The sequence below is a fragment of the Podarcis vaucheri genome (genome assembly GCF_965113315.1).
Source record: "Podarcis vaucheri genome assembly, chromosome: 2".
In the NCBI taxonomy this organism is placed as follows: domain Eukaryota; kingdom Metazoa; phylum Chordata; class Lepidosauria; order Squamata; family Lacertidae; genus Podarcis; species Podarcis vaucheri.
The window spans coordinates 111,640,276-111,666,481 of NC_138760.1; the positions used below are offsets into that span (position 1 = coordinate 111,640,276).

General features: G+C 48.3%; 2 protein-coding genes and 1 long non-coding RNA gene across 9 annotated transcripts in view; 2 read left to right on the forward strand and 1 right to left on the reverse strand.

Moving 5' to 3' along the window:
• LOC309525545 overlaps nucleotides 1-26,206 on the forward strand; it is an 86,180-nt gene that overhangs the window by 58,203 nt on the left and 1,771 nt on the right. The window lies entirely within an intron of this gene.
• TADA3 (transcriptional adaptor 3) lies at nucleotides 9-25,843 on the forward strand. 7 transcript variants are annotated; one of them, XM_082210189.1, is made up of 10 exons: nucleotides 9-129; nucleotides 215-344; nucleotides 12,228-12,451; nucleotides 14,654-14,907; nucleotides 16,001-16,106; nucleotides 18,437-18,578; nucleotides 19,790-19,893; nucleotides 20,030-20,139; nucleotides 22,238-22,423; nucleotides 23,415-25,843. In XM_082210189.1, the coding sequence occupies exons 1-10, from the start codon at nucleotides 109-111 to the stop codon at nucleotides 23,605-23,607; spliced, it is 1,470 nt and encodes a 489-aa protein (XP_082066315.1). In that variant the 5' UTR covers nucleotides 9-108; the 3' UTR covers nucleotides 23,608-25,843. The 7 variants fall into 7 exon arrangements, with proteins under 7 accessions (XP_082066315.1, XP_082066316.1, XP_082066321.1 ...); XM_082210190.1 differs by having other exon boundaries at nucleotides 12,234-12,451; XM_082210193.1 differs by lacking the exons at nucleotides 9-129; nucleotides 215-344 and adding exons at nucleotides 11,108-11,337; nucleotides 11,773-11,817.
• On the reverse strand, nucleotides 2,012-10,779 carry ARPC4 (actin related protein 2/3 complex subunit 4). Its single transcript, XM_082210842.1, has 6 exons — nucleotides 10,629-10,779; nucleotides 10,162-10,280; nucleotides 6,256-6,367; nucleotides 6,067-6,162; nucleotides 4,746-4,916; nucleotides 2,012-2,889 (listed from the first exon to the last, which is right to left on the reverse strand). The coding sequence occupies exons 1-6, from the start codon at nucleotides 10,629-10,631 to the stop codon at nucleotides 2,884-2,886; spliced, it is 507 nt and encodes a 168-aa protein (XP_082066968.1). The 5' UTR covers nucleotides 10,632-10,779; the 3' UTR covers nucleotides 2,012-2,883.

Consider the following 26,206-nt stretch of genomic DNA (forward strand, 5'->3'; position numbering starts at 1 on the left):
CTATGACATCAAAGGGCAGTGGAATTACCATCGTATTCCAGGATTCTGTTCCTTCCTCCCATTGGCTTGGCTTCTTAAGGATCACACACCAACCACTCCTGGCTGAGGATGGTGAGACAGCGGATGGGGGTAATGCCTCTCTTTCATTGCCTTTCTCTAAAACAGACTGTACGGAGGTGTGTATGCTATCTGAATTGTTTTTTGTCCATTCCAGGGGGATCAACTGCAGGAAAGAAAAACCTTCCACCACTCTCTGAAAGACAAGCTAGCTAAACTAGGAATCCTTCAGCAGTGGAGTGCTACTATCAACACAGGAACAGATGAGCAACACTTGAGTTTGGCAGGTGCATGAGGTAAGGGGCTTCGTGTTCATTGGCTACAATGTTCAGAAGGGACAACAGACCTGCCTCTTTAGGTCTCTTTGACATGAGAAACTGGATTTAGCAAGTCAGGTTTATCTAGGTTTCAAGTCCAGTAGGTAGCAACCAACAGCCCCCACCGCAAATACATTTTGTCCTCAGAACCATGCAGTCTTCTAAAATCTAGCGTCCTTCATTGCTTCCCCACATTCATATGGTTCCACAGTTTGTGCTTGCTGTGCAATAGCCAAGCTGCTGGATCGCCTTTTGCCTTGCAAGTCTTCACCACTGTTAGCAGATGCTTTACTTCTCTTGCTGCTCGGCTTCAGGGCCATTTCAACTCCCCCCCCCCCCCCGAGTCTTGGTGTAGACAAATGCGTGTGCGTGACTGCATATAGAGTATGAGGATTTGCTATGCTGCACAAGAACATCAAATCACACTACAGGAAGCAGCCCACAAATCCATTTATAGGCTACAGTGCTCTTGCCCACAATGGCAGAAGCTGAGCTTGAGGAACCAGCAATGGTTGTTCTCCTTAAGAAAAAGGGAAATGCTTAAAACAGCCCTTTACAACTTCTAAAAAAAGAAAGCGGAGACATTGCGGTGGTGCAGGGGGAAGGACAGGAGAAACTGTGAAATTTAGTCATTCTTCTCCTTTCGCCAATTAATGAAGTGGCACTAATGTTTTGCTTTGAGGCAGAGAATATTTTGCCAACTTTTACTAGAGGAATAGGCAGTGTTGAGTGTAGGATTTAATGTCATATTTAAGCAAACTGTTGCTTCCTTTTATAAAACCTTCAATACCCACTACAATGCCTCAGTGGCTTAGGAAAGGAATAGCTAACCAACTCCCATCAGCACCAATGTTAGGAATGACTGGACCTCTGGGGAAGGGCCATAGCTCAGTGATGGAGCACACACTTCGTATACAAAAGGTCCCAGCTTCAACACTGGCATCTCCAGGGAAGGCTGGGAGAGACTTGTGCCCCCAACCTTGGAGAGCAGGCGCCAGTCAGTGTAGATAGACAGCAGTGTGGTAGATGGACCAATGGTCCGGCTCAATGTAAGTAGAATGTATGGACGGCCATATGTTAGCCAACTCTACCATGGGTGCACATCCTACAATATACACACCTAATAAATAAAAACCTTTCAAAATAGGTGCATGTGAGCTTTAGAAAAGGTGGAGCAAATCTACCCAGCAAGAATATTATCTTCACTTCAGGAAGGATTAGCTGTTCTTTACAAAGCAATGAGATACCCTCATAACGTAATAGAACATGTTCTTTGTAGGGAGCATGGTAATTTGGTTTGCCTTGGCTTGGGAGAATGCAGCCTAGTCTACTAAGGTGAGGAAAGAGCACCTACTCTGAAAACATCCTTTAGGGCAGGCACAGGCAAACCTGGCCCTCCAGATGTTTTGGGACTACAATTCCCACCATCCCTGACCACTGGCCCTGTTGGCTAGGGATCATGGGAGTTGTAGTCCCAAAACATCTGGAGGGCCGAGTTTGCCTATGCCTGCTTTAGGGCAAACACAGAACATTGGTCAATCCTAGTTGCTGGGATACGACAAGAAATTCCATGTACTTCCCAGGCAGCATAACCAGACTCAGCACACCACAGAGAAACCATGCAACCACCGCTTAACTTCAGGAGGCAAGAAGGGGAAAAAAGGCTTTAATAGGGAAGGTCCCAGAGTAAGAAAGTTACAGCAAGTGCCATAGCAAAAAGAACCAAGAGTTACAGATTCCAGCTCCGTCGCGTTTTGCTGACGCATGGCCTGGCCCCTCCCATCACAGCTCCCTCTGGCACAGATGTGGAAGGGAATAGAAAGGGAATGAACAGGAGGCAGTGCTGTGCTCAGAATGCTCTGATTGCTGTGGGAGTACAGGAGGGCGATCTCTCTAGAGAATGGGAATGACTTGGCACAGGGGAGGACTGCCATCTTCAGCACCTGGCTTGCCTGCAAACTCATGATTCCGTTTGGGAGGTGGACCAAGGTAGTCACACCTTGTACCCTAGTACGTTCCAAGACAGGCTGCCGGTTTGTCCAAAGAGATGCTTCAGGCCTCATTTACTGGGGCCAAACCTTATAGAGAAAGGCAGCTTTTGTGTGTTATCTGTCAGAGGTGTTTTTTTGCATGCACAGCACTGAGATGAACTCCCGCAACAACTCTTTCTGAGGGCTGCTGGAACAGTCGATCCCTTCCCCCCACAAGGCCTTGGCCGCTAAGAGACTCAAGTAGACAAATAACAGCAAGTATCAGTCATTAAAAAAAAGAAAAGGATATCAAGTTGACACAGTCTTAAACAAGCACAGTTTTGTTCCAAAATTATTTAAAAAAGCACCCTCCCCTCCCCTGGGCACGCTGGCGAGCATGGTGTACATTTAGCTGGGACAGCCCCCGCAGGTCTGGCTGCTTCTCATCTCGCTCCCAAACTGTGGCCCTCTCTGAAGCCGCAGCAAGGTGGCTGTGCAGAGAGAATGAGAAAGCCAAGCTGTGGATTCCAGCCCTTAGTCTAGAACTGTGGGGGGAAAGAGAGAAAGAGAAGTCAATTAATTCAAAGTTGCTTTACTCAAATTGATTAATACAGCTTCTCAGAGGCACACACTATTAACACTCACATACACGGGCTAGAAAAGGGCATTTTCAGTGTTGGTGCCCTTACTGTGGAATACCTATCCCAAAAAGGCTCGCCTTTTGCCTAAATTATGGTGTTTTCAGGGCTAAGTGAAGTCTTTATGTCCCTGGGCCCGTTAGTGCATTTTAGCTGGTTTCTATGTCATATTGTACAGATATTTTAGAATTTTGACAACATTCTAATTTTAAGTTTGTGAAATACTGAGAAAACTTACTGTATTTAGAAAATTTCTTAAATCTCGTTATATTCGAAAAGAATCTCAAAGCAACATACAAAAAAGAAACAAAATATATTAATAACCAGTGGCCCCAGGTCACCTCAGGGTCATGTGACCACTATTATATAGAAGACAAGGCACTCTTGTTCTCAGGTTTCCTAAGACGTTAAGGCAGCCTTTCCCAACCTGGTGCCCTCCAGATGTTTAGGACTCCAACTCCCATCAGCCCAGGCGACATGATCAATGTTTAAGGATGAAGGGAGTTGTAGTCCAACACCATCTGGAGGGTCATAGGTTAGGGAAGGCAGTGTTAAGGGCTCTGTACACTAATACTAAACCTTAAGCCTTGTCTCGTGGCATACTGGCATCAACTTTGTAGATACAGAAGTGTCACAAATATTAAATGAACCAAAATGACACAAACACTGAAACACCCTGGAGCAGTTCACCTCTCTAGCGAGAACTTTACAGGGGAAGACACCTGGAAGAGGTTGCTACCAACCTTTTTGCTATCACCTCCAAGGGCTTGTTTGCATTTTCATTGCTATTAGAAGCATGTAACAAGTAATTCAGATCACTTCTCTTGGAACTTGGAATCCAAACAAGCTCCTATTTGATTCCCATTGGAACAGTCCATACCAAGGGTTTTGTGCTCCCGAGTACCAAACAAATGTAAGGAGCAATTACCGTATTTTTCGCCCTGTAGGACGCACTTTTCCCCCTCCAAAAATGAAGGGGAAATGTGTGTGCGTCCTATGGGGCGAATGCAGGCTTTCGCTGAAGCCTGGAGAGCGAGAGGGGTTGGTGCACACCGACCCCTCTCACTCTCCAGGCTTCGCGCAGCTCTCCGCAAAGTGCAGGTGCCCAGCGGAGAGTTGCCTGCATGCTGAAGCCTGGGCGCGCTGAGCTCAGCGCGCCCAGACTTCGTGCAGCTCTCCGCAAGGTGCGGGAGCCCGGCGCTGGGCTCCCACGGCTTGCGGAGAGTTGCCTGTTCTGGGGGCTGGGGTCGGGGAAGCTCGGGCTTCCCCCGCCCCAGCCCCGTGCCTGGGGGGGAAATAATTTTTCCCCTTTACTCCCCCCCCCCAACTAGGTGCGCCTTATGGGACGGTGCGTCCTATAGGGCGAAAAATATGGTACTGCTACTCAAGGCTATGTGATGAACTCTTTATAGTCAAGAAGATATCTAAACCTAGGGCTTCTATGCCCACAGACAATTTTGTATCCAATAGGCCTCCCGCTGTTTCTAAAAACATTTCATAAACACTTGTGATAAAGTTCTCCATTTTCATCTCTAAACAATTTTACATGCATACAACATTTTATTCATATGCCAGCTTTCCATAGTTAAAACCATGCTCAAGGTGGCTTGCTACATGAAAAAATGTACGCAATTTTGTTTTTTGTTTAGAAGGCTTCTACAGATGGCGCTGGCAGTCACATGACTTACCAACCAAGCTCCCACAAACCACTGGTGAATTTTGGCATACCATTTTTGTTTCACTTCTGCCTAACAGACCCTTACATTCTTCAGGAACTCCTCTGCCACAATGCGAGCTCTGGCATTGACGGACAGCTTCATCTCGCTGATTTCCTTGTCAATTTCCTCCATGAAATGAATGACAAAGTCCACCAGCTTGTGCTTGTACATCTGCTCTGTATGGAAGTTTGTAATCAGGAAGCTAATGTCATAGCCCTGGGATAAAAGGAAAGCAGCATGTAATTAGCATCTATTAAGCAAAGATTTGACAATCACACCTCCTACTCACTCTGACACCAACTCAGCATGGGGAGAAAGGAATTATCCTGCTTTTTTCTCCCTTCCCTTCCATAAACAGTTTGCAGATATATGTAGTGGGCTTGGCTACATGTAACAGTGAGAACTAGCTATACTAACCACCCAGTCAATAAAGCCAAGCCTTATGAGGAACAGTTGAAGGAGTTTCATATGTTTAGCATAAACAAGAGGAGACTGAGGGGAGATATGATAGCCATCTTCAAATATCTAAAGGGCTGTCGCCTGTGTTTTCTCCAGCTCTGGAGGGTAGGACTCAAACCAATGGATTCAAAATACAAGAAAGGAGAATCCAACTAAACATTAGGAAGAACTTTCTGAAGTTAAGAGCTATTCAGCAGTGGAATGGACACTCTTGGAAGGTGGTGGACTCTCCTTCATTAGATGATTTTAAGCAGAAGTTGGATGGTCGTCTGTCAAGGATGTTTTAGTTGAGATTCTTGCATTGCAGAAGGTTGGACTGGATGGCCCTCGGGGTCCCTTCCTACTCTACAATTCTGAGATTCTATGATAATAAATCCAACACCTGAGAAGAATCAGGAGAACACACAGACCACACTGGAGTAATGGCCCTAACCCCTGTTGTCTGCCGATACTGCAACACCAGTTATGGAGGCAGCCATTTTAACATCCATCAGTGTATAGCAGCACACACATGCATATCTCCTGTAAGAAAATGCAGATCAAGGCTTTGGTATTCACATCAACTCAGTCATTTGGACTCTAGCGACCAAGCGCAACACAGGGCTGAAACCACACCTGTTTTTGAGTCATACCAGTGCTGCAAGAGGCAAGCTCACTGTTAGCCATTGCCACTGCTAATACTACTGTGGAAGATGTTGGCAGTCAAGCAACATCTTGAAAATAAAAGCCACTCAGTCAGACATCTTATCTCCTGAGAGAGCTTCACATTACTGACAGCAGTGAGGTGTGGGATATGCTACAACAGCTGTCAAAGAAATGGCCTGTGTCACATGCTGTTGCTTTGGCTAAGAGACAACAGAAGAAGCCCTTTGTACCACGCCACTGACCCTGGGTCAGGACTCCTTACCTCAACTGGTTTCCGACGCAAAATGAAGAAGTTCTCTGCTCTCATCATCATGAAGCGCATAAATTTGTGACACAGGATCTTCTCGATCTCATCAGCCTGTGGAAGGGAAAAAGGGACAGCCGTTAGCGTTTTTCAGGTTGGGTTGCAATGACCACCCCACCCCTCATCTCCCATCCATGCTTGGCTTACCTGCTTCACTGCAATGCTGACTCGCACAGAGTTGATTGACCCTTCAATTAGGACTTTTTCTTTCTCATTCCTGCTGATGATCACTGGCTGCAGCAGTAACTCCTTGCTGCTTCTGCAAACCCACAGAGACAAATCTATGTCAGGGACCACGGAGAGGCATATTTTGTCTCTCCTTCGGAAGGATTCCAGCCACAGCACAATCCAATGTTCTCTTGTCTCCCCAACCATTGAACTTGTATTCCTAAATGCAAGCTCTCCAAGCTTTCACCACTTTTTAAAATTCAGGAGGTGGTGCCCTAAAGTTGTGGAATTCCTTCTCCACAGAGGTGCATCTGGCACCCTAATTGTACTGTTATCATCATATGCTGATGGCACACCTCTTTACCCTAAGCCATTTGACATCTGAGACACATTTTTTAGTGTCCACGCTATTGTAATGATTGTTAGTTGTTTTAAATATGTTTAACATTGTCTCTTTAATCTGTTGTAACCTGCCCTGGGACTTCATGGTGAGTAAGAAATCATATAAACAATTCTTCTTTGGACCAAGACAACAGTGTTAAGTTAGCTTCCAGTGCTTATACCTTTGCCTGGCAGATGTAGATAACATATGGCCTGCTGGCTGCAATCTGCCCTCTGATGCCTGTCCCACCAGCAGCTGATATATGATAACTCAGCCATGCGATAGCTGTTCTGGGTAAGGTACATCCCAGATACAGAGCGGGGCTGTACACTGACAATCACTGTCCTGAGGACCCTGTACAAGGGATTCATTCAACTACTTGACCAGAGGAATTGAGGTAGAACATGCAAATGAGCACAATCAGAGAGAGTTGCTAAGACTCTTTACACAAAAAATCATTAGAAGTGCCTCTCCAAGTTCCATCATATTCACTTTCCAACTTTTGGGGAGACTTTTGACCTAGTAAACCATCTTGTTCATTTTGTGAGCAATCCAATGTCTATGAGCCAGGCAGCTCTAGAATTTGCTCCTGCAGCTAGTCTGCCAGAAGACCAAAGAAGGTCCAAGTCTGGCAGTTGTGGGCAAATGCCTTTCTGGCATTAGTCAGACCACAAGCACTTCCTCTTGTGTAACTGCACTTTAGCTCACACAGAAGATATTGGATTCAGTAAGAAGCAGTGGGAGAGTAGAACCATGTACCTAAACTCAACTGCCATCCCAGTAATTCTAAAAGGGACGAGGAATCCATTAACTCAGAGTGCAAAAGGGCGGTCCAGCAGACAAGAGCGTTGGGACAGGGGTCACCACGTATCAATCCTGTTTATCCAGTATAGACTCACTGCCACAGCCCACCTATTGAAATTTGGTATGTGGAGTGTAGTTTGTGATTCTAGTTAGAAAGTAGATCCTACTTGTTGCAATCCCACACATGCAAGAAGTATTTGTAGAGTAAAACCAATAAAATAATTTATTACAGGAGTTACATAACTTAGAAAGAGAAACTCTTCTATCCAAGTTAAGTGATCATTCTAGACTTTAGAGAACACAAAGGCAGCCATGCTTGCTCTTTTGTTCTCAGAGGATAGATCCAAGATGACCTCTCATCTTGAACGGGGAATATGAGATGGAAGTTGAAGAGAATGCAGTCTAAGCAGTCTAGACTTCAAAGGATAGAGAGGTCAACTTAAAAGTCAAAGACATAGAGATAGTCTAGGAATGTGGAGGTTCCTTACTCTATCTGTACCAAGTCCATGCAAACCCCTTTCTGCAAGGTGAGGTTCAGCCAGACGTCTTAACACCACCGCAGTACCTTTCTGCAGAGTACTGATGTAAACTACCATACATACAACACACAGAATACAATTGTTCTAAAGATAGGGACATAAGAATGAGGACCAGGAGCTTGCAAGACAGGCACAATAAAATGTATTGATTTTACACCTGTACATTTCAGGCCAACTAATGCACCCATATGAACCATGATGCATTAGTCATATTTGCCTTCTGAGCAAATGTAAGATTATCCATTTGTTTCACAGCTAAGACCTTGTTCAAATATTTCTCTAAACTGATTACTGTACTCACATAATTCAGTAACATTTTGACCAGGGAAATATCTGCAGGGACTCTTAATGCTCAGAATTAGATGGCTCCCTTTACACACTTTCACATAGATTTTATGGCAGTGGGGAGGGAATAAACAGCAGGAGGAGGCAAGCAGAGAGCAAGCATAGGCCTCACTCGTTGGTGGCCATGCCACCTCTTTCCCATACTTAATACAAGTCAGTAGCATTTACTCCACTGATTTCTACCAAAATGATTCCTGTGTGAGGCCCCCTCTTAGCCAAGGAAAACCGTCAAGTGAGAGGGCAGGAAGGACTGTCTGTTTACCATGAGTATCTAAGCAGCTGCAGTTTCCCCTCAGCTGCTAACCAGACTTTCCAGCTGAGGAACTACAGGGGGATGGCAAAATGTTCCTGCTCATCATACGGCCATCTTTCTTTTGCTCCCCGCCCAAGACAGTACAAAAAGGAAGTCAAGACAAGCCTGTGGCTACTTATTCAGAGATGACCCAGGAGGTTAGGGAAGTCTTTGGTTAGAGCACCCAAGAGGATGTAGAAGGAATGGTGATATCTGAATGCTGCAGTCCATGCATAGCTCTTTGAATCAAAGCCTGTGCTGAAATTAGAGAACATTAAAAATGGGCCAGCTACAATTTCAAAAAGTATGAGGAACAGTATATATGAAAGACTGAATTTGTGTAACTGCAGTCACCATGGTCCACTTATGGAATGGAATGAAGCAGTGGCATGACAGTTGACATGCAGAATAGGAACAAGACAAAAATAAAACAAAAGATATAATAATAATCACCAACTGATCAACACTATCCATAGCAGGATGGTCAGATACTTGGGCCACGGAAATTAAGAAGAAGGTTATTGTAAGTCACAAAAATATGATACGATGAAGGGGAATAATAAGCAGAAATCAAGAAATGAGAAGGTAGAGGGCACTAGTGTAATGACAGCGAGGAGAAAATACAAACAGCAAAAAAATGAATCTAAAATTGCAAGCCCCTGGAAAACCAAGAAGAGCTTTTGTGCTGACCAATTAACAGCACACACGAGGACTACTCATAAATAAGTTCTACTTAATTCAGTAATGCTTACTCCATAGTAAATGAGGTTAGGACTGCAGCCTTAAATGTTCCACAAAATAAAAGTTATTTTTTAAAAATGGGATTGCAGCCTTTTTAATTTATTTGATTTCCCGCCCTATCTTTTAGGGTCTGTACCCTTCAAAGGTGGCTTACAAGTCAGCAAAACACATTGAAACTCTAAGATTTCAAAGAACAACAGATAAAACAGATTACCACAGTGTAGAACTCTTTTTTAAAAAAAAGTATTTAGGGTATGGGAAACCTTGAACAACGGGTGGTGAGAGAAAGGTAGCAGAATTAAGATACACACCATCTCTCCACCAGCAACCTACCCTGACAGCTATCACTTCACTTTGGAGCGCATTGCAATGTGGAAACTTTTCAGTCCCCATGGCAACCTTCAGGCCCTTCCATTCATTCTCCCTCGACTCCACCTCCTCGGTTTCCGCACTTCCGTATGCGGCTTTTATCCCCCAGCCTTTTGCCTGCATCTGCTGCCTCTGCTTCCCGCAATGAGCCCTTGAAGGACCGTTTCCATCAGCCGCCCTTTCGCTTCGCGCACATTGCTTTAATCCCCGGTATTAAAGGTTTAAAAAAACAACACCACCCATTCATCAATCGACACCAATTCATAGCCATCGGAAAAGAAAAAGCAGGGAGTGCCGATAAGGCCGAAGGAGACCTTTTCCCCTCCCTCCAAATAAAGCTCATTATTATTATAAGCAGTATTTATTATGCAGCCCCATCCCCGCCCCCACTACCCACCACCACCGACACCCACCTGACTTCCACCTCCGGCTTGTTGTGCCGCTCCACCACCTGGGACGAGAAGTTCTCCAGGCACAGGGCGGCCTGCAGGGTAGCGCGCACAGCATTGAGATAAGGGCGAAGGGTGGCAGTCTGCAAGGAAGGAGATTCGACAGGTTCCCCCCCCCCGTCAAAATAAACGTCGCACCTTTAAAACCGCCGTCCGTGACGTCACCGCGCACCCTCCTCCTCCTCTGGGCAGCAAGAGGCCTTTTCAGCCGGGCCTGGGCGTCTCCCCTCAGCGCCAAGCTTCCCTTCGGAGCCCCCTTGACTCCCTCCCCGGGCCCGGCAGCGCCTCCCCTCCTGCCCTGACCGGTTACCGCCAACGGACAACCCTCCTCCCCTTCCCCTTTCGGCGGGCCTCGCGCTGCCCCAGCCAGGCCCTGTCAGCCAGACCCACCGTCTCACCCCCTCGCCCGCCCACCCACCCAACTCCCTCACCATGGCAGCAAAGGCGGCAGCGGCAACAGCCGAGGGTCTTGGTCCCAGGAACGGAAGCGGAAGTGGCCCCCGCCAAGACGCGGGGGCGGCGCGCGGGGTGGGGAGAGAGAGAGAGAGAGAGAGAGATCCTCGTTTCTGGAACGCTCCAAAATCTTTCGCGGAGGGGGGTGGATAGGTGGATGCGCGCTCTCAATACCGGCTCCTCTCGACCCCGCCCGGTTTCTGAAATTAGGTGAGGTTGGTGTTTTTTTATACAGTGTCAGAAAAGAACGCAACCAGCCCTTTTTGTCTTTTGTCGTTTGCTTTCCTCGCTCTGTCCCTCCTGACCCACCCCTGTTCCTCAGTTGGTACGACCGAAGTCTCCCCGTCTCCATATTTGGGAACGAGAGAGGTGTGGGCGTGGTCGGAGGGGACACGGGCCAATAGCAGGAGGCTGAGGGGAAGGAAGGAAAAAAAAAAAGCTCTGTAGAACTTGATTCTCGGCCAATAGGGGCGGGGCGGCCGAGGGAGCGTCCAGCCAACGGGAGGCGCCGCAGGGGGGGCCAGGAAGGAAGTGAGTGGAGCTGAGGAGGAGGAAGCAGTCCTGCGGGGTAGAGCTCGGTCTCTATCTATAGAGTATAGCCTTCGCCTTCCCCCGCCTTGCAGTCGCGAAGGCGCCCCGCCCGCGGCGCTGCTTCTCCCCTTCCCTGTGCGCATGCGCGGGCCTTGGGTGAGTGTAACCCGGAAGGAGCCCCTGAAACCGGAAGCTACCCCAGCAATCTCCCCCCTCCTTCCTCCAGCGCCCCCTCCTGGCCTCTCCCCCCCCCCGCTCATTCATCACCTGTTTCTTCATCCTGCACATTGGGTCAGTTTTTCCAGTGCTGCTTATCCCACCTTCCAAACCCTCATTGCTTTGTGCTTTTCTTCCCTTGCACGTTTGTGCCTTAACCCTGCAGAGGGTCTCCCCTCCCCCTGCCCATTCTGCAGTCCCTTTCCCACCTGCTGATGTTCTGTAGACTAGCTTTGCCTTCTCGTTCTTTTTTCCTCCTCCTCTTTTTCCTCCACCTGCAATCTGCTTGCTCCCATCCCTTCAACACTTGCCCCTCACTGTGGCTCCTTGCCCGCCCGGCTGATGATACCTGTCACCATGTCTCCATCGATGCAGGTTTCCTGGTTGTGAGCCGCCTCCCTTTCTCCGGTTATCCGTAGGGTAAGAGTTCTCTGTGCTAGCCTGTGTCACTTGGCCAGTTAACCATTATCGTTTTTTCTACAGTGGTACCTCGGGTTACATACACTTCAGGTTACATACGCTTCAGGTTACATACGCTTCAGGTTACAGACTCCTCTAACCCAGAAATAGTACCTCGGGTTAAGAACTTTGCTTCAGGATGAGAACAGAAATCGTCCTATGGCGGCAGCAGGAGGCCCCATTAGCTAAAGCGGTGCTTCAGGTTAAGAACAGTTTCAGGTTAAGAACGGATCTCCGGAGCGAATTAAGTACTTAACCCGAGGTACCACTGTATTTTGTTTTGCTTTTACTCCCTGCTTGTTTTGATCCTCCCTCTTGGCACCTGCTTTTGTTGCTGTTCTGTTCCTTCATGTCACGTTCTCTTCTCACAGACCCAGCTGGCCGCACCATGTCTGAGCTAAAGGACTGTCCCCTTCAGTTCCACGATTTCAAGTCTGTGGACCACCTGAAGGTGTGCCCTCGCTACACAGCTGTGCTGGCCCGTTCGGAAGATGATGGCATTGGCATTGAAGAACTTGACACGCTGCAGCTGGAGCTTGAAACGCTGCTGTCTTCTGCCAGCCGCCGGCTTCGGGTGCTGGAGACTGAGACCCAGGTCAGATGGAAATCAAGCTGCTCCGTAGAAAGGAGATGCTTTATTTCAGTGGTTCCCAAACTTTCCCCCCTCATGGATCATTTGAAAATTGCTTAGGGGCTTCCTGCTGTAGCAATTCTAATGTGCTGAATGGTTTTTAATTTGATTTAATTGCATCTTTTAATCACATCGTTTTATTCATCTAGAATGCAGTTTTTTATAGAATGAAAATCATAAAACAGTATAAGCAGTTAAAATAGAATTAAAAATTGATGCGAATATTTAACACAGCGGTTGTGGCATCTCCTGTTTTCAGCCACAAATCCACATATATGTTGCAGACCACCTGAATGATGATTGCTGTCCAGTGGTGGTCTGTGGACCACAGGTTGGGAACACCTCCTTTATCACATTCAGAGAAGGGCAACCTGATTTATCAAGGGGTGTTGGAGCAACTCCACTATGAAGAAAGGTGGCAATGTTTGGGTATTTTGTTTTGAGAGCCAGTGTGGTGTAGTGGTTAAGAGCGGTAGACTCGTAGTCTGGTGAACTGGGTTCGCTTCCCCGCTCCTCCACATGCAGCTGCTGGGTGACCTTGGGCCAGTCACACTTCTCTGAAGTCTCTCAGCCCCACTCACCTCACAGAGTGTTTGTTGTGGGGGAGGAAGGGAAAGGAGAATGTTAGACTCCTTAAAGGGAGTGAAAGGCGGGATATCAAATCCAAACTCTTCTTCTTCTTTGTTTTGTTAAGAGGGACATGATAGAGGTATAGAAAATTATACATGGTGTGGAGAAAGCAAGTAGAGAAATTTCTCTCTCTCTCCTGATACTAAAAGTCTGAGACATCTAATGAAGCTGAATGTTTCAGGAGAGACAAAAGGAAATGGTTCTTCACATAGCACATAGTTAAGCTATAGAATTTGCTCCCACAAGATGTAATGACAGCTACTGACTTAGATGATTTCAAAGGGGGATTAAGCAAATTTTCTCCCTCTTCCGTCAGAGGCTGTATGCTTCTGAATAGCACTTGCTGCGAATCACAAGTGTCTGTTAGAATTCCTGCTCCATGATTGCAGTCATAGGATTGTTGTCTATCACATGACGTTATATGTTTTGACTCCACAAAGTGGGAAGTGACGGAGACAGGATGTTTGTGTTACTGTGTTCCGTGAAGTGGGACTGTTGTCCTTTGATTTTTGTCTTTGCTGTCTGATGCTAGAGAGAGAGGAAGCCATGTTGCAGTGCTCCGTGTGTGTTTATATGTAAATAAAGAAGATTAGCCAAAATGCTGAGTTGCTGAGGTCTGTCATGCAAGATGCACAAACTCTGCGGATCCCTAAGTGCGCCGGTGTCGGTTGGCATCAGTTGCTATGATGTTCGGGCAGAAGAAAGCTTTTGAAGCTCCCGAACGATCGACCAGGAGGGAGAGAACATGCCAGTCGGGCACGTGTCTCTGCCAGGGTCCTACTCGAGTGTAGGCCGAGCCCCAGACAGTGTCGAGGACATTTTGTACTCGGGTTCTGTTTGTGGGGTCTTCCACCCTTTCCACCAGTTGCAATGTAGCAATTGATGGAGCTAAATTGGGAAGGCCTTGCAAGAGTCCTAGGGCTGTATCCAAGAAAGTGGAATGACTTCTGCTCCTGCAATAGAATTCGCCCAATACATTATCCCCAGATGTACACTGCAACCCCCCAAAATCTGCCCAGGAAAGCCTGCTGAAGGAGGGCAGGTTCTGTTGTGCAACCAGAAGTTCTTTCACTTGCACAGTTAGTTTGCTCAATTCAACTCCTAGATGTGCAGAAGTGGGAGGTGGGTGCAAAGAACCTGGACAGCATCTAGAAGGCCTTTTTCACATGCCTGCTACACTCCCTGATTCTAAAAATGTGGATTTATATATATTTATATCTTGCTCTAGTACAGTGCATTTCAAGAAGAAAGTGCTTGTTACCCTCTAAATGTTGTCTAGCATGTGGCATTGCCAGTGATGGAGCTACCTTTTTCTGTCGAAACCTCTTCCAACACCTGAATTCCCCCCTCCCCAGCTCAGGTGTGCTATGAAAAGAAGAATGCAGTGCAGGAGTCACTGGGACCAAGGAGATGGGAGCAGTTTTGGGGCAGTGACTTAGCAGCCTATGAATGAATGAATGAATGAATGAATGAATGACTATATCACCTTTTTCTCTAACAGGGACTGACAAAGCAGCTGTTTTGTTTTTTTTTCAGATCCTGACAGATTGGCAAGACAAGAAAGGAGACAGGAGGTTTCTGAAGCTGGAAAAAAAAGAGCATGAGTTGGGTACTCCTGTCAAACATGGCAAACCCAAGAAACAGAAGCTGGAAGGGAAAGGAGGTCACAGCACAGGACAGGGTCCTGGTCGGCCCAAATCCAAGAACTTGCAGCCCAAAATCCAGGAGTACGAATTCCCAGATGACCCAATTGATGTGCCCCGTATCCCCAAAAATGATGCACCTAATAGGTATGTGGGAGAGGGATTTCCACTGCAGCAGTAATAATGAAAAATACTTTGTTACATATAATCTGCATCTCTTGAAGGGAGAATCTCTCTCTCTCTCTCTCTCTCTCTCTCTCTCTCTTTGCTGGACTGCAAAGAAACCCAAAACACTCAAAGCGGTTTACAAAAAGGAAACAAGAAAATCAAGAAAAGTTTACAATAATACTTTAAAACGTACAAAAAGTTAAGATACTGCAACCAATTAAAATTTGTATGAGCTTTATAAGCATCTGAGTAGGCTTGTTTAAACAAGACTGTTTTTAGCCCAAAAGAATACAGCGAAGGCACCTCCTTGAAGCAGATACTCCTCTGCAGCAATGAAAATGTATTTTTGAAAGCGGTCGATTTGAAGATGTAACCCATTGTTTTGCCCGCTGGTATGCAGATCAAAGGAAATGAGTTGCGTTACATATCTCCGTACAAAACCCCACAAGATATGGTTGGAATATTGCTGGATAATCAGTTTTATATTACAGTGGTACTTTGGTTTACAACAATAATCCGTTCCGGAGGTCCGGTTGTAAACCAAAACTGGTTGTAACCCAAGGCGCGCTTTAGCCAATGGGGCCTCCCAAAAAAAGGGGGGTTAAAAAAAATGGGTTGTAACCCCAAAAAAGGGACACACACTTCCGAATTTGACGTGGCTGTAATCCAAAATGGTTGCAAACCAAGGTGCTACTGTACTTTAGTGTACTCCACTGAGGAATTGAGGTTGTCTTTTCCTCTTGTTGGCCAGAGTACCTGAGCTACAGGTGTGTATGTTTCTCAGTGTTAGTGAGAGCCAGTGTGGTGTAGTGGTTAAGAGCGGTAGTCACGTAATTTGGTGAACCGGGTTCGCTTCCCTGCTCCTCCACATGCAGCTGCTGGGTGACCTTGGGCCAGTCACACTTCTCTGAAGTCTCTCAGCCCCACTCACCTCACAGAGTGTTTTTTGTGGGGGAGGAAGGGAAAGGAGAATGTTAGCCGCTTTGAGACTCCTGAAGGGGAGTGAAAGGCGGGATATCAAATCCAAACTCTTCTTCTTCTTCTTCTTAGTGTCCTGCTCTCTTGTTTGCAGGTTCTGGGCCTCGGTGGAGCCGTACTGTGCTGACCTCACCAGTGAGGAGGTGCGTACCTTAGAAGAGCTCCTCAAGCCACCTGAAGACGAAGCAGAACACTACAAGGTAAAAATCAGCTTGATTGAGACACTTCATTCAGCCTGCCTACCTGCCCCTTCGCAGCCAAGTTTCCTGACATCCACCAAGTAGCCCTTTTTATTTATTTATTTTAAAAAATAATTTTAAAATTTATTTTCCATTTAATCATACATTCACATTCATATTATCTACTTTACCGCCCAGGCTCTTTAGAGCCTATCGACTTCCTTCCCTCCTGCCACATGGCTTTCAAAATTAACCTTTATATCATTGCGTTTTGTACGTTATCCAATTCTAATTGCACTCATTACATAATGGTTCAAAATATAAAGAGGTGGAAAGTTTATCATTTCAAGTCGTCAGACAACCCTGCTAGTGATGTTAATTGCTTTCAGATACCGTATAAATTTACTCCAGTCCTTTTGGAATACTTGATCGTCCTGTTTTCGGACTTTTCCTGTCAGCTTCGCCAGTTCTGCAGAGTCCAACTTCTCATTGAGAGAAGTTGCTGTAACTCTCTTCTTATCTTTGAGACTTGGCTATTGCTGGATATGGAACTTTTATAGCCTTAACACCAGCCAGATATGTGAGACAGCGGGTGCCAAAGTGAAGGGAGCCTCCCCACACGAGCCACCTCCGTTATCTTTAGCAGCAAGGTCACATGTTGATGCTTCCCAGATAACACAAACAGCCTCTTGTTCACATTCCCTCTCTTGACCTCGGAAATTCCCCTGCTTCATGAAACACCTCTCTTGTCCTTTATATATTTTACCTTGAAAGGCTTTTATCTGTCCTTTGTACTCAAGAATTCAACATGGCCTTCTGCCATAAGATTGGAAGAATAAAAGATGCAACAGCTGGGGTTATATAAAATACCAAAGCCAGCTTAAACAACAGCTGTCACATTATTGTTATTATTTTTTGATTTGGTATACTGCCCTATATACCCTAAGGGTCTAAAGGCGGTTCACAGAATAAAATCAAGATATAAAACCACAAAATACCTAATAAAAATAAAAACAACAACCTAATAGCTTCCCCCACCCCAAAAAAACCCCAAAAACATTTTAAAAGGGCATAGGAGGTAAATCGGATCAACCAAAGACCTGGTTAAAAAGGCACGTTTTTGCCTGGTGCCTAAAGGTGTATAATGAACATCAGAGAGTCACAGAATTGTAGAGGTGGAAGGGACCTCAAGGGTTATCCCAGTCCAGCCCTCTGCAGTGCAGAAATCTCAGCTAAAGCATCCAAGACAGATGGCCACCCAACCTCTGCTTAAAACCCCCCAAAGAAGGAGAATCCACAACTTCCGGAGGGAGACTGTCATGCAGCTCTTACTAAATGGAGATAAAACTTCACGCATACCCTCAGTAACACCTGGCATTGGCAAGACGAAAGAGCTCTCCTCTGCATCCATCTTGCATCAGTATTTCATTTGAGCGTCGGCAGTGTTACTTCTGCCCCTGCTTAACATGGCTCTCTTCTGTGGTTTTGCCTGCTCAGTGGGCTGCACCTGCCATTGGGCGTGTTGGACAACTGTCCTAGGTGGCAAGCAGACAATTTCTGTGCTCCTCTTCCCTTCTTTGCCTTTTGACCGCTGCGTTTAGCTATGATGCCTGTTTCAGTTGCCTAGCGAAAGGTGATGGGGATATCACTAAAAGCAACAAAAGGGAGGGTGCCTGATACATTGAGGAGCGCAATGGAGTTCAGCATGGAGCAGGTTTGTTGGGGGAGGGAATAAGGTAGTGCACATGGTGAAATGGAGGCAAGGACTAGCAGCAGGAGGAAACGGCAGAGGGTAGGGCAATGGGATTTGTGTGGAGCTACATCCGGGGATGTGGGTGGCGCTGTGGTCTAAACCACAGAGCCTGGGGCTTGCCGATCAGAAGGTCGGCGGTTCAAATCCCCGCAACAGGGTGAGCTCCCGTTGCTCGGTCCCAGCTCCTGCCCACCTAGCAGTTCAAAAGCACGTCAAGTGCAAGTAGATAAATAGGTACCGCTGCGGCAGGAAGGCAAACGGCGTTTCTGTGCGCTGCTATGATTTGCCAGAAGCGGCTTAGTCAATCTGGCCACATGGCCCGGAAGCTGTACGCCGGCTCCCTCAGCCAATAAAGCGAGATGAGCGCCACAACCCCAAAGTCATCCATGACTGGTCCTAACAGTCAGGGGTCCCTTTACCTTTACCAGCAGGCAGGAAGAGGAAACGGTAGAGGGTAGGGCAGTGGGATTTGTGTGGAGCTACATCCGGGGAGGGAGGGAGCAAAACATCTGGACATTGATGAGCGGAGGCAGAGTTAGACTCGCCGTTCCACCCTGTTGTTGCACAATGTGAATGCACGGTTTTCCTGCCCCTATAGATCCCACCTCTGGGGAAGCATTACTCCCAGCGCTGGGCCCAAGAAGACATGCTGGAGGAGCAGAAGGACGGGGCTCGAGCCGCCGTTACTGCTGACAAGAAGAAAGGCATTTTGGGGCCCCTGACAGAGCTGGACACTAAAGGTACCCGAGAGCCTTCTGCGGAATCTTGTGCCATCTTTTCTGGGGGAGCTTGCAGCTCACTAATTCGGGCCACGCTTTGTATGTCACCAATACAGCGCACACTTTTATGTATCGACATACCGCGGGCTTCATGCAGCCCTGAGTCAAACTTTGTGTTGCCCTGCAGGTCTCTTTCCCTGCCACACCTGAGCTGTTTAGCCCTAGGAACAGCTGAGAAGGGCTCCCATGGGGGTGCTTCTTCCCCGTTCCCGGACCGCCAGATGGGTGGGAGGCACATGGCAGGATCACTGAGATCCCGTCGTTTGCCTCCCGCTTCCTGCTGCATTTGGCACGGTAGCACCACTCAACTGTTCCCAGCGCTAATCAGTTGGAGAGGCAAGCAATGTGCAATTGATTGCTGTCATAGATGGAGGGGAAAGTTGGCAGGATATTGGTGGGCAGGGAGGCAAGGAGTGAGTGAGAGAGGGCAAGAGAGAGAGAGAGAAAGGGAGGACCCAGGCCCTGACCACACCTACTGCCAGCCCTGACCCCTCCAAGTGGCCTTTGATCCACCGTTGCATGTAGTGCTTTAAATCTTCCCCACCCTTCCTTTATGCAGATCAGCCTGCAGGTGTGACTCCTGGTTAACTAAGGATTCCCGGGCGGAAGTCTTCGGATAGAATCATAAAACTATAGAGCTTGAAGGGACCAGAGTTCCCCAAACTTGGGCCACCAGCTGCTTTTGGACTGCAGTTCCCATCATCCCTGACCGCTGGTCCTGCTAGCTAGGGATGATGGGAACTGTAGTTTGAAAACAGCTGGAGACCCAAGTTTGGGAAACCCTGATCTAGTCCAATCCCCTGCAGTGCAGGAATAGGCAGCTGTCCTGTACGGGGATTGAACCTGCAACCTTGGCATTAACAGCACCGCGCTCCAACCAACTGAGCTATTATACCCCTAGGCTGGCAGTGCCTTTAAGGTTTGATGGCCCTCGGCTTGATGGACTGCTCATCTAGGTTGGTATAAGGTTCTTCCCATTGACTTGTGGTGCACCCAAGGGTTTGGTTTCCCCTACGGCCGCGTGGTTATTATGGGAAAGCCCAAACTCTTCCCACTACAGAACATTCCTATGCGGTTGGGCGTCTGCCTAGGGGTTCCCGCTTTTGCCTAAGGTCCCAAGCCAACCAGCCCATCCTGCTACTCAACTGCTCCGTTGTTCCCACAATTTCCAGATGTTGACGCTTTGCTGAAGAAGTCCGAGTCCCAGCATGAACAGCCTGAGGACGGCTGCCCCTTTGGACCTCTGACCCAGCGGCTTCTGCAGGCATTAGTAGAAGTAAGCGGACAAAATCCACACTGGGTCCTCCTTTGGCTTCAGCAGGCCCTGGTTTCTCGGGGAGAGGAGGTGGTGGCATCAGAAGGCCCAAGACCCTGTAAGCCTCACCTCTCCCATCTTCCATCTCTCTGTGCAGGAGAACATAATCTCCCCCATCGAAGACTCGCCTATTCCTGAGATAGCAGGCAAGGACTCTGCAGCTGATGGGGCCAGCACTTCCCCCCGCAGCCAAAACAAACCCTTCAGGTGAGCGCTTTGTAGGATAGTAATAATTATAATTAATAAGTAATAACAATTTATTATGTATATCCCCCCCCCCCCTATCTGGCTGGGTTTCCCCAGGCACTCTGGGTGGCTCCCAATCAAATGTTAAAAACACAATACAGCATTAAACATTAAAAGCTTCCCTAAACAGGGCTGCCTTCAGATGTATTTTAAAAGTCAGATACAGTGGTACCTCCGGTTAAGAACTTACAGTAATTCGTTCCGGAAGTCCGTTCTTAACCTGAATCTGTTCTTAACCTGAGGTACCACTTTAGCTAATAGGGCCTCCTGCTGCTGCCGCGCCGCTAGAGCACAATTTCTGATCTCATCCTGAAGCAAAGTTCTTAATCCGAGGTACTATTTCTGGGTTAGTGGAGTCTGTAACCTGAAGCATCTGTAACCCGAGGTACCACTGTAGTTGCTTATTTCCTTGACATCTGATGGGAGGGCATTCCACAGGGCAGGTATCACTACCAAGAAGGCCCTCTGCCTGGTTCCCTGTACTTCTCACAGGGAGGGAACCGCCAGAAGGCCCTCGGAGCTGGACCTCAGTGTCCGGGCTGAACGATGGGGGTGGAGATGCTTCTTCAGGTATACAGGACTGAGGCCGTTTAGGGCCTTAAAGGTCAGCATCAACACTTTGAATTGTGCTCGGAAACGTACTGGGAGCCAATGCTATTCTCTCAGGACCGGTGTTATATGGTCCCGGCGGCCACTCCCATTCACCAGTCTAGCTGCCGTATTCTGGATTAATTGCAGTTTCCGAGTCACCTTCAAAGGTAGCTCCACGTAGAGCACATTGCAGTAGATTCTTGTTCCTTTTAAATCAGCCTTCTAGAAATCTGGTCCTTTTCTTTTCCCTCATTGGCTCTTTTTGGGGTGCAGGCTGGGGGAGTTCCGAATATAGTCAAACCTTGGCTCCCGAATTCCTCCGTTATTGTACATTTCGGCTCCCAAGCACCGAAAACTCTGAAGTAACTGCTCTGGTTTTCAAACTATTTTCGGAAACGGCTTCTAGGGAGTTTTTCCCTTTTATCTCCATTGACTTTGCTGACCGCCCTTTGATCCTCGGTTGTTGAGCGCTTCGGAAGGTGAATGGTCTTCCGGAACGGATTACGTTTGACAACCGAGGTTTGACTAAATCAGACTGTAAATCATGACTGTATACCATCACAGCAACCAAACTCTAAAAATGGGTTCCAAATCTTAGCTGCGTAAAAGGGCAGCTGTGAAAACTAACAAGCAGTCCCAAGTTATTTGCCATCGGAGGCTTGTAAAAAAACAGGACTTAAAAACAGAGAAAAATATTAACCTTTCATCTCAAAAGTGGCTATGTTGGTGACAGTTTCGTGGGAAAGGTGGCACTGTCAGGTGGTGGGGTAACTCTGGGAAAGCTGTCAGTGCCAACCCCCCCCCCCCACAAAAGCAGCCCAGGACTAGCCACTGGCGTCACCTTTATTTACAGCTTTTGTATACCGTTTTCTGTCACAGGTGACCTTGAGACGGCTTACAAATGATAATATCAATGCAAACCATGAGACACAATGGGCTTTATCCAGCACTGTCTCATCCCCCTCCACTCCCCTGCATGCGCACACACACACACCTGGCACGCTCCCAAAAACTGGTAGTTGGGGCCCCTCTGGAGCAGATTTGGGGAGAGGAGACGAAGAGGAAATCTGCTGCTGCATGAGTGGAACCCGGTGAAAACATAAACTACAAAACTATGCTAATTTTGCATACCGCTAGATTGCCAAAGAGAGCAATCAGTTCCAACTATACGGAAGGGGGAAACCGAGACCGAGAACGAATGACTCAGCCAAAGCTTACCAGGTGTTCCAGTTTACTAGACCAGTGTTTCCCAACCTTGGGTCTCCAGCTGTTTTGGACTACAACTCCCATCACCCCTAGGTAGCAAGACCAGTGGCCATGGATGATGGGAATTGTAGTCTGGAAACAGCTGGAGACCAGATGTTGGGACACACTGGTCTGGACCTTATGCTCTGCTCGCTGCCACCAGACCTCTCGTGAATGCTGAGGTTTCCCTCACCGTGGCACCGCTTCTTGTGTCCTCTCGCAGCGTGCCCCACACCAAGTCTCTGGAAGGCCGCATCAAAGAAGAGCTGATTGCTCAAGGCCTGCTGGAGTCGGAGGACCGGCCTGCTGAGGACTCGGAGGACGAGGTGTTGGCCGAGCTGCGGAAGAGGCAGGCTGAACTCAAAGCCTTGAGCGCGCACAACCGAGCCAAGAAAGTCGAGCTGCTCAGGTGGGAAGAGGAGGATAATGATTTCTTGCCCATCCTTCACCCCTATCCCCCAGGGTGGGTGGCAGCGTTGTAAAAATGCAAGGTGGAAACCGGTTAGAATAATTTACCATTTTTAAAGAAAAACAGATGTGGGTGGAGAATCTAGTAGCCTCATCCCTTTGCCTTCTTGGCCATGCAGATGTTTTTCGTTTCATTTTTATTGCCCTCCTCCTCCTTGGGGGTTGGTGTTCCGGACCAGAGCTGGATAAAGATGGAAGCACAGACTGCCGGGGCTTAGGGTTTCCATGGTGTGGTTGAAACCTCCCCGTGTTTTATCCAGTTTGGGACCGCTTTGCGTTAAGGACCACCTTTCCCCATAGGAGCTTGTCCGGACCCTCAGATCAGCATTGGGGACTGTTCTATACATGCCACCTTCCAAGGAGAGCCGGACGGTGTCAGAAAGAGGCCTTTCCTGCCTTATCCTCCTGTCTGTGGGATGCTCTCCTCGGGAAGGCCTGCCTGGTGGTTGAGCCAGTGTGGTGTAGTGGTTAGGAGCGAGGAGCGGTAGACTCATAATCTGGTGAACCGGGTTCGTGTCTCTGCTTCTCCACATGCAGCTGCTGGGTGACCTTGGGCCAGTCACACTTCTCAGGCTCACTCATCTCACAGAGTGTTTGTTGTGGGGGAGGAAGGGAAAGGAGAATGTTAGGCGCTTTGAGACTCCTTCAGGTAGTGATAAAGTGGGATATCAAATCCAATCTCTTCTTATTATTATTTAATAAATTTGCCCTCGTTTCATCCCCAGGCGAATATGGTTTTGTTTTCCTGGGCATGTGAATGGCACCAGTGACCGTATTATTTAAATACTGCTGTGTGTCAAATATAAATAAGTTTTTTTCTTTAATTACCGTGTTATATTCCTGTTGCAAACCTGCTTTGGGGGTTGCTTCCCGTTTCTGAAAAGCAACCCGCGGATCCCGCAAACCCCTTAACTCCTTGCAACCCTTTGCAGGCTGGCCAAGGAGGAGCTGCACAGACAGGAGCTTCGCCACCGGGTGCGCATGGCTGACAACGAGGTGATGGACGCCTTCCGCAAGATCATGGCCGCCCGCCAGAAGAAGCGCACCCCGACGAAGAAGGAAAAAGACCAGGCCTGGAAGAGCCTCAAGGAACGCGAGAGCATCCTGAAACTGCTTGATGGCTAAGCCCTTGCATCCCGGGGTCGTGTTAACTGGGAACCCCTTAGCCCAAGCGCCTCCATTTTGAACCGTGGTGTAGGCCCCAGCTTTGAGGGAGGCGACAGCTGCAAATATGGACTGCAGCAGCTCCCTCCATTCAGCTTACCAGCATCCTGTTGCAGCCAGGGACCTGGGCAGGCTGGATTTGGCCTGCTTGCCACCCCTCTTTCCTGTGTGTGGCTAGGAGCACTCGTTGCATGGTGAGCTGGGGCAGGGCGAGCCTTGATTGCCTCTAAAGTTGGCAGTTCCTCCTCGGACATCGGCAGGGCCAGCTTGCGGCTTTGGAGACGGGGAACGGGACAGAACCTACGAGTCGGGTCTGAGCATCGCACAGACTCTGCCTGCAGCATATAAACTTGTGGAGGCGGATGGCTTCGGATTCTGTTTCATATTTTCTGCCCCTCTTTCGCCACGCTGCATGCGAACCTTCGGAGGCTGCAGAGACAGCGAAACCTCGTAGGCGGCAGCCAGAATTCCCCAAGCGCCTGAGTGGCATTCAGCTGGGAACAATTTGCCACAACACTCCGGTGCCCTAATCTGGGACAGACCCAAGTTAAAGTGGCCAATGAAGCTCAGAAACTGGAATACCTGACCCCTAGGCAGTGTAAATAGGTGCCTGAAGTGCGTGGCATTGAGCAGTAGAGGGAGCTGCTTGTCTCCTGTAGGGTCTCAGCCGGACTGTTCCCCGTTGGCCTGTGACAAATAGTGAAGGTCCCTGCGCTGTGGAGGATGGTGGGTGTTTGTGAGCCTGAGAGGCAGCCCTGACGGCTTTCCTCTGCTCCCTGTCCTGCTCAGCCTCTTCCTCTGGTGGTGTGATGTCTTCTGCCCCTGCTTCCCCTTTCTCTGATTGTCTAAAGGACCTACCGAGGGGTTGGCCTTGGTGTGGGAATCGAGTGAAGGAGTCCCCTGGGTTCTATGATGCAATGGCTGATTGGAAGAGGCCCTAGGGCAGTACGTTCCCTGCAGGGCAGAGCAAAGCAGGTGGGATTTGGCATTTGGGCAGAAGGGAGAGGCTGGAGTGGCTTTGGCTGGGCCTGCACCAATCCCAGCCGCACAAGAAAATCACTAATGAGAATAGCAGCTAGAACCCACTGTGGAAAGCAGCTGGGTATAGAGAGTCATCTTCCATTCTCTGCGAACCTGTGTCTTGTCTCCCCTGGCATCATCCTGGGGAAAGGCGCAGACCTAAGAAAGCGAGTGGGGAAGAAGTAAAACATCAGGGTCTCTTTCCCCATCCCCTGTGGGAAAGAGAAACAAGCAGGAGCTGCCTTAAGGGCAGACTTCTCAGATCCACGGGGAGAGGGAAAGGGAGGGGGCAGAGCAGAGATCACCTGAGATGGGCTGAACTCATGTAGAGAACTCTCAACCCTGCCAACTGCATAATATCTAGCCAGGCTTCGGAGGGCATACAGATCAGGCGAGGCCAGCACTGCCTTTTCTTCCTCTGTTGCCTGCCAAGAGCGGTTGGAATGGTCCTGCCCACTCTGCCTCAGTTTCACCTTCTTCTTGCTCCCTTTATATGGCATTGGGATGTCAGGTGATTGACAGGCCCCACTGGCCTGTCAGAATGGCCTGGAGGGGAGGGGGCCAGGAAGCTGAGGAACTAGCGCCCTGCTCCCAGCTTTACGCAGCTGGCTGTAAGTGTGTGTTCACCGTTTACTGTAGTCATGCCGTATTGCAGCGCTGCGCAAGGGAGCCTCAAACTCCGGCTGGCACCATAGCACAATTCCAACACAGCAGTAGGAGGAGATTGAAGCAAGGCTTTGGGCTTCCTCTTGGACACACCTCACCAGCTGCATCTGCAGACTTCTTCCACCTCCGCTGACTTTACCTCCTGAAAGTTTGATGGGCAGCTGATGGCTGTCTTAATTAAGCATACAATGCCTGTATTTAAAAATGCACTTGGGGCCTGTTCTCTCCCCCCCCCCACTCCTTTCACGTACCAGCAACTTTCAAACACTTCCTGCTGTGCCTGCCTAGAGGTGGTTTCAAGCCTCATTGGTCTGTGACGTGAGGCGACTCTGGGAACAGATGGTATTGGGGGCTGGAAAGGGCAGCAGCGGAGAAGCCCGGAGAAAGGCCTGGCATTTGGGAAAGGATCACATGAGTTCTTCACAAGCTGCGGTCTCTTCCAGTCTGTGTCAACATGGTGCCTCACTAGAAATTCTTCCAGAGTGTCAATAAACCCATGACTACGAGAGCAGCTGGTGTGTTTGGGTGTAAACTTTGTCAAGGACCGGAGGGTTTGGCTAGGACCCAAGAGGATGTTACTGATAAATTTGAGTGCTGTAGGAGAAATTGACAGAAGCTGAAGGGATCTAGCAAACCCCACCCTAAAAAAGCACAGGAGACTTTGGAGCAGGCTAGCCAAGGCTCTGGATGTATTCTTGAAATATAACCAGGTGAGCCCGGACTCGTAGGACGGAAAGGTCAATACTACTGGGAAGGTACATGGGTACCTTGGGTTAAGTACTTAATTTGGTCTGTACTTAACCTGAAACTGTTCTTAACCTGAAGCACCACTTTAGCTAATGGGGCCTCGTGCTGCTGCCATGCTTCCGGAGCA

Excerpts from the sequence above, each read along its gene's own strand:
- TADA3 (XM_082210189.1), top strand. The coding sequence starts at position 109 with ATGGTGAGACAGCGGATGGGG. Across the intron at positions 12,452-14,653 it reads TGCTGGAGACTGAGACCCAG|ATCCTGACAGATTGGCAAGA; the intron begins GTCAGATGGAAA and ends TTTTTTTTTCAG. Across the intron at positions 14,908-16,000 it reads AAAAATGATGCACCTAATAG|GTTCTGGGCCTCGGTGGAGC; the intron begins GTATGTGGGAGA and ends TCTTGTTTGCAG.
- ARPC4 (XM_082210842.1), bottom strand. Across the intron at positions 6,368-10,161 it reads AAGCCGGAGGTGGAAGTCAG|AAGCAGCAAGGAGTTACTGC; the intron begins GTGGGTGTCGGT and ends GTGGGTTTGCAG. Across the intron at positions 6,163-6,255 it reads TCAGCATTGCAGTGAAGCAG|GCTGATGAGATCGAGAAGAT; the intron begins GTAAGCCAAGCA and ends TCCCTTCCACAG.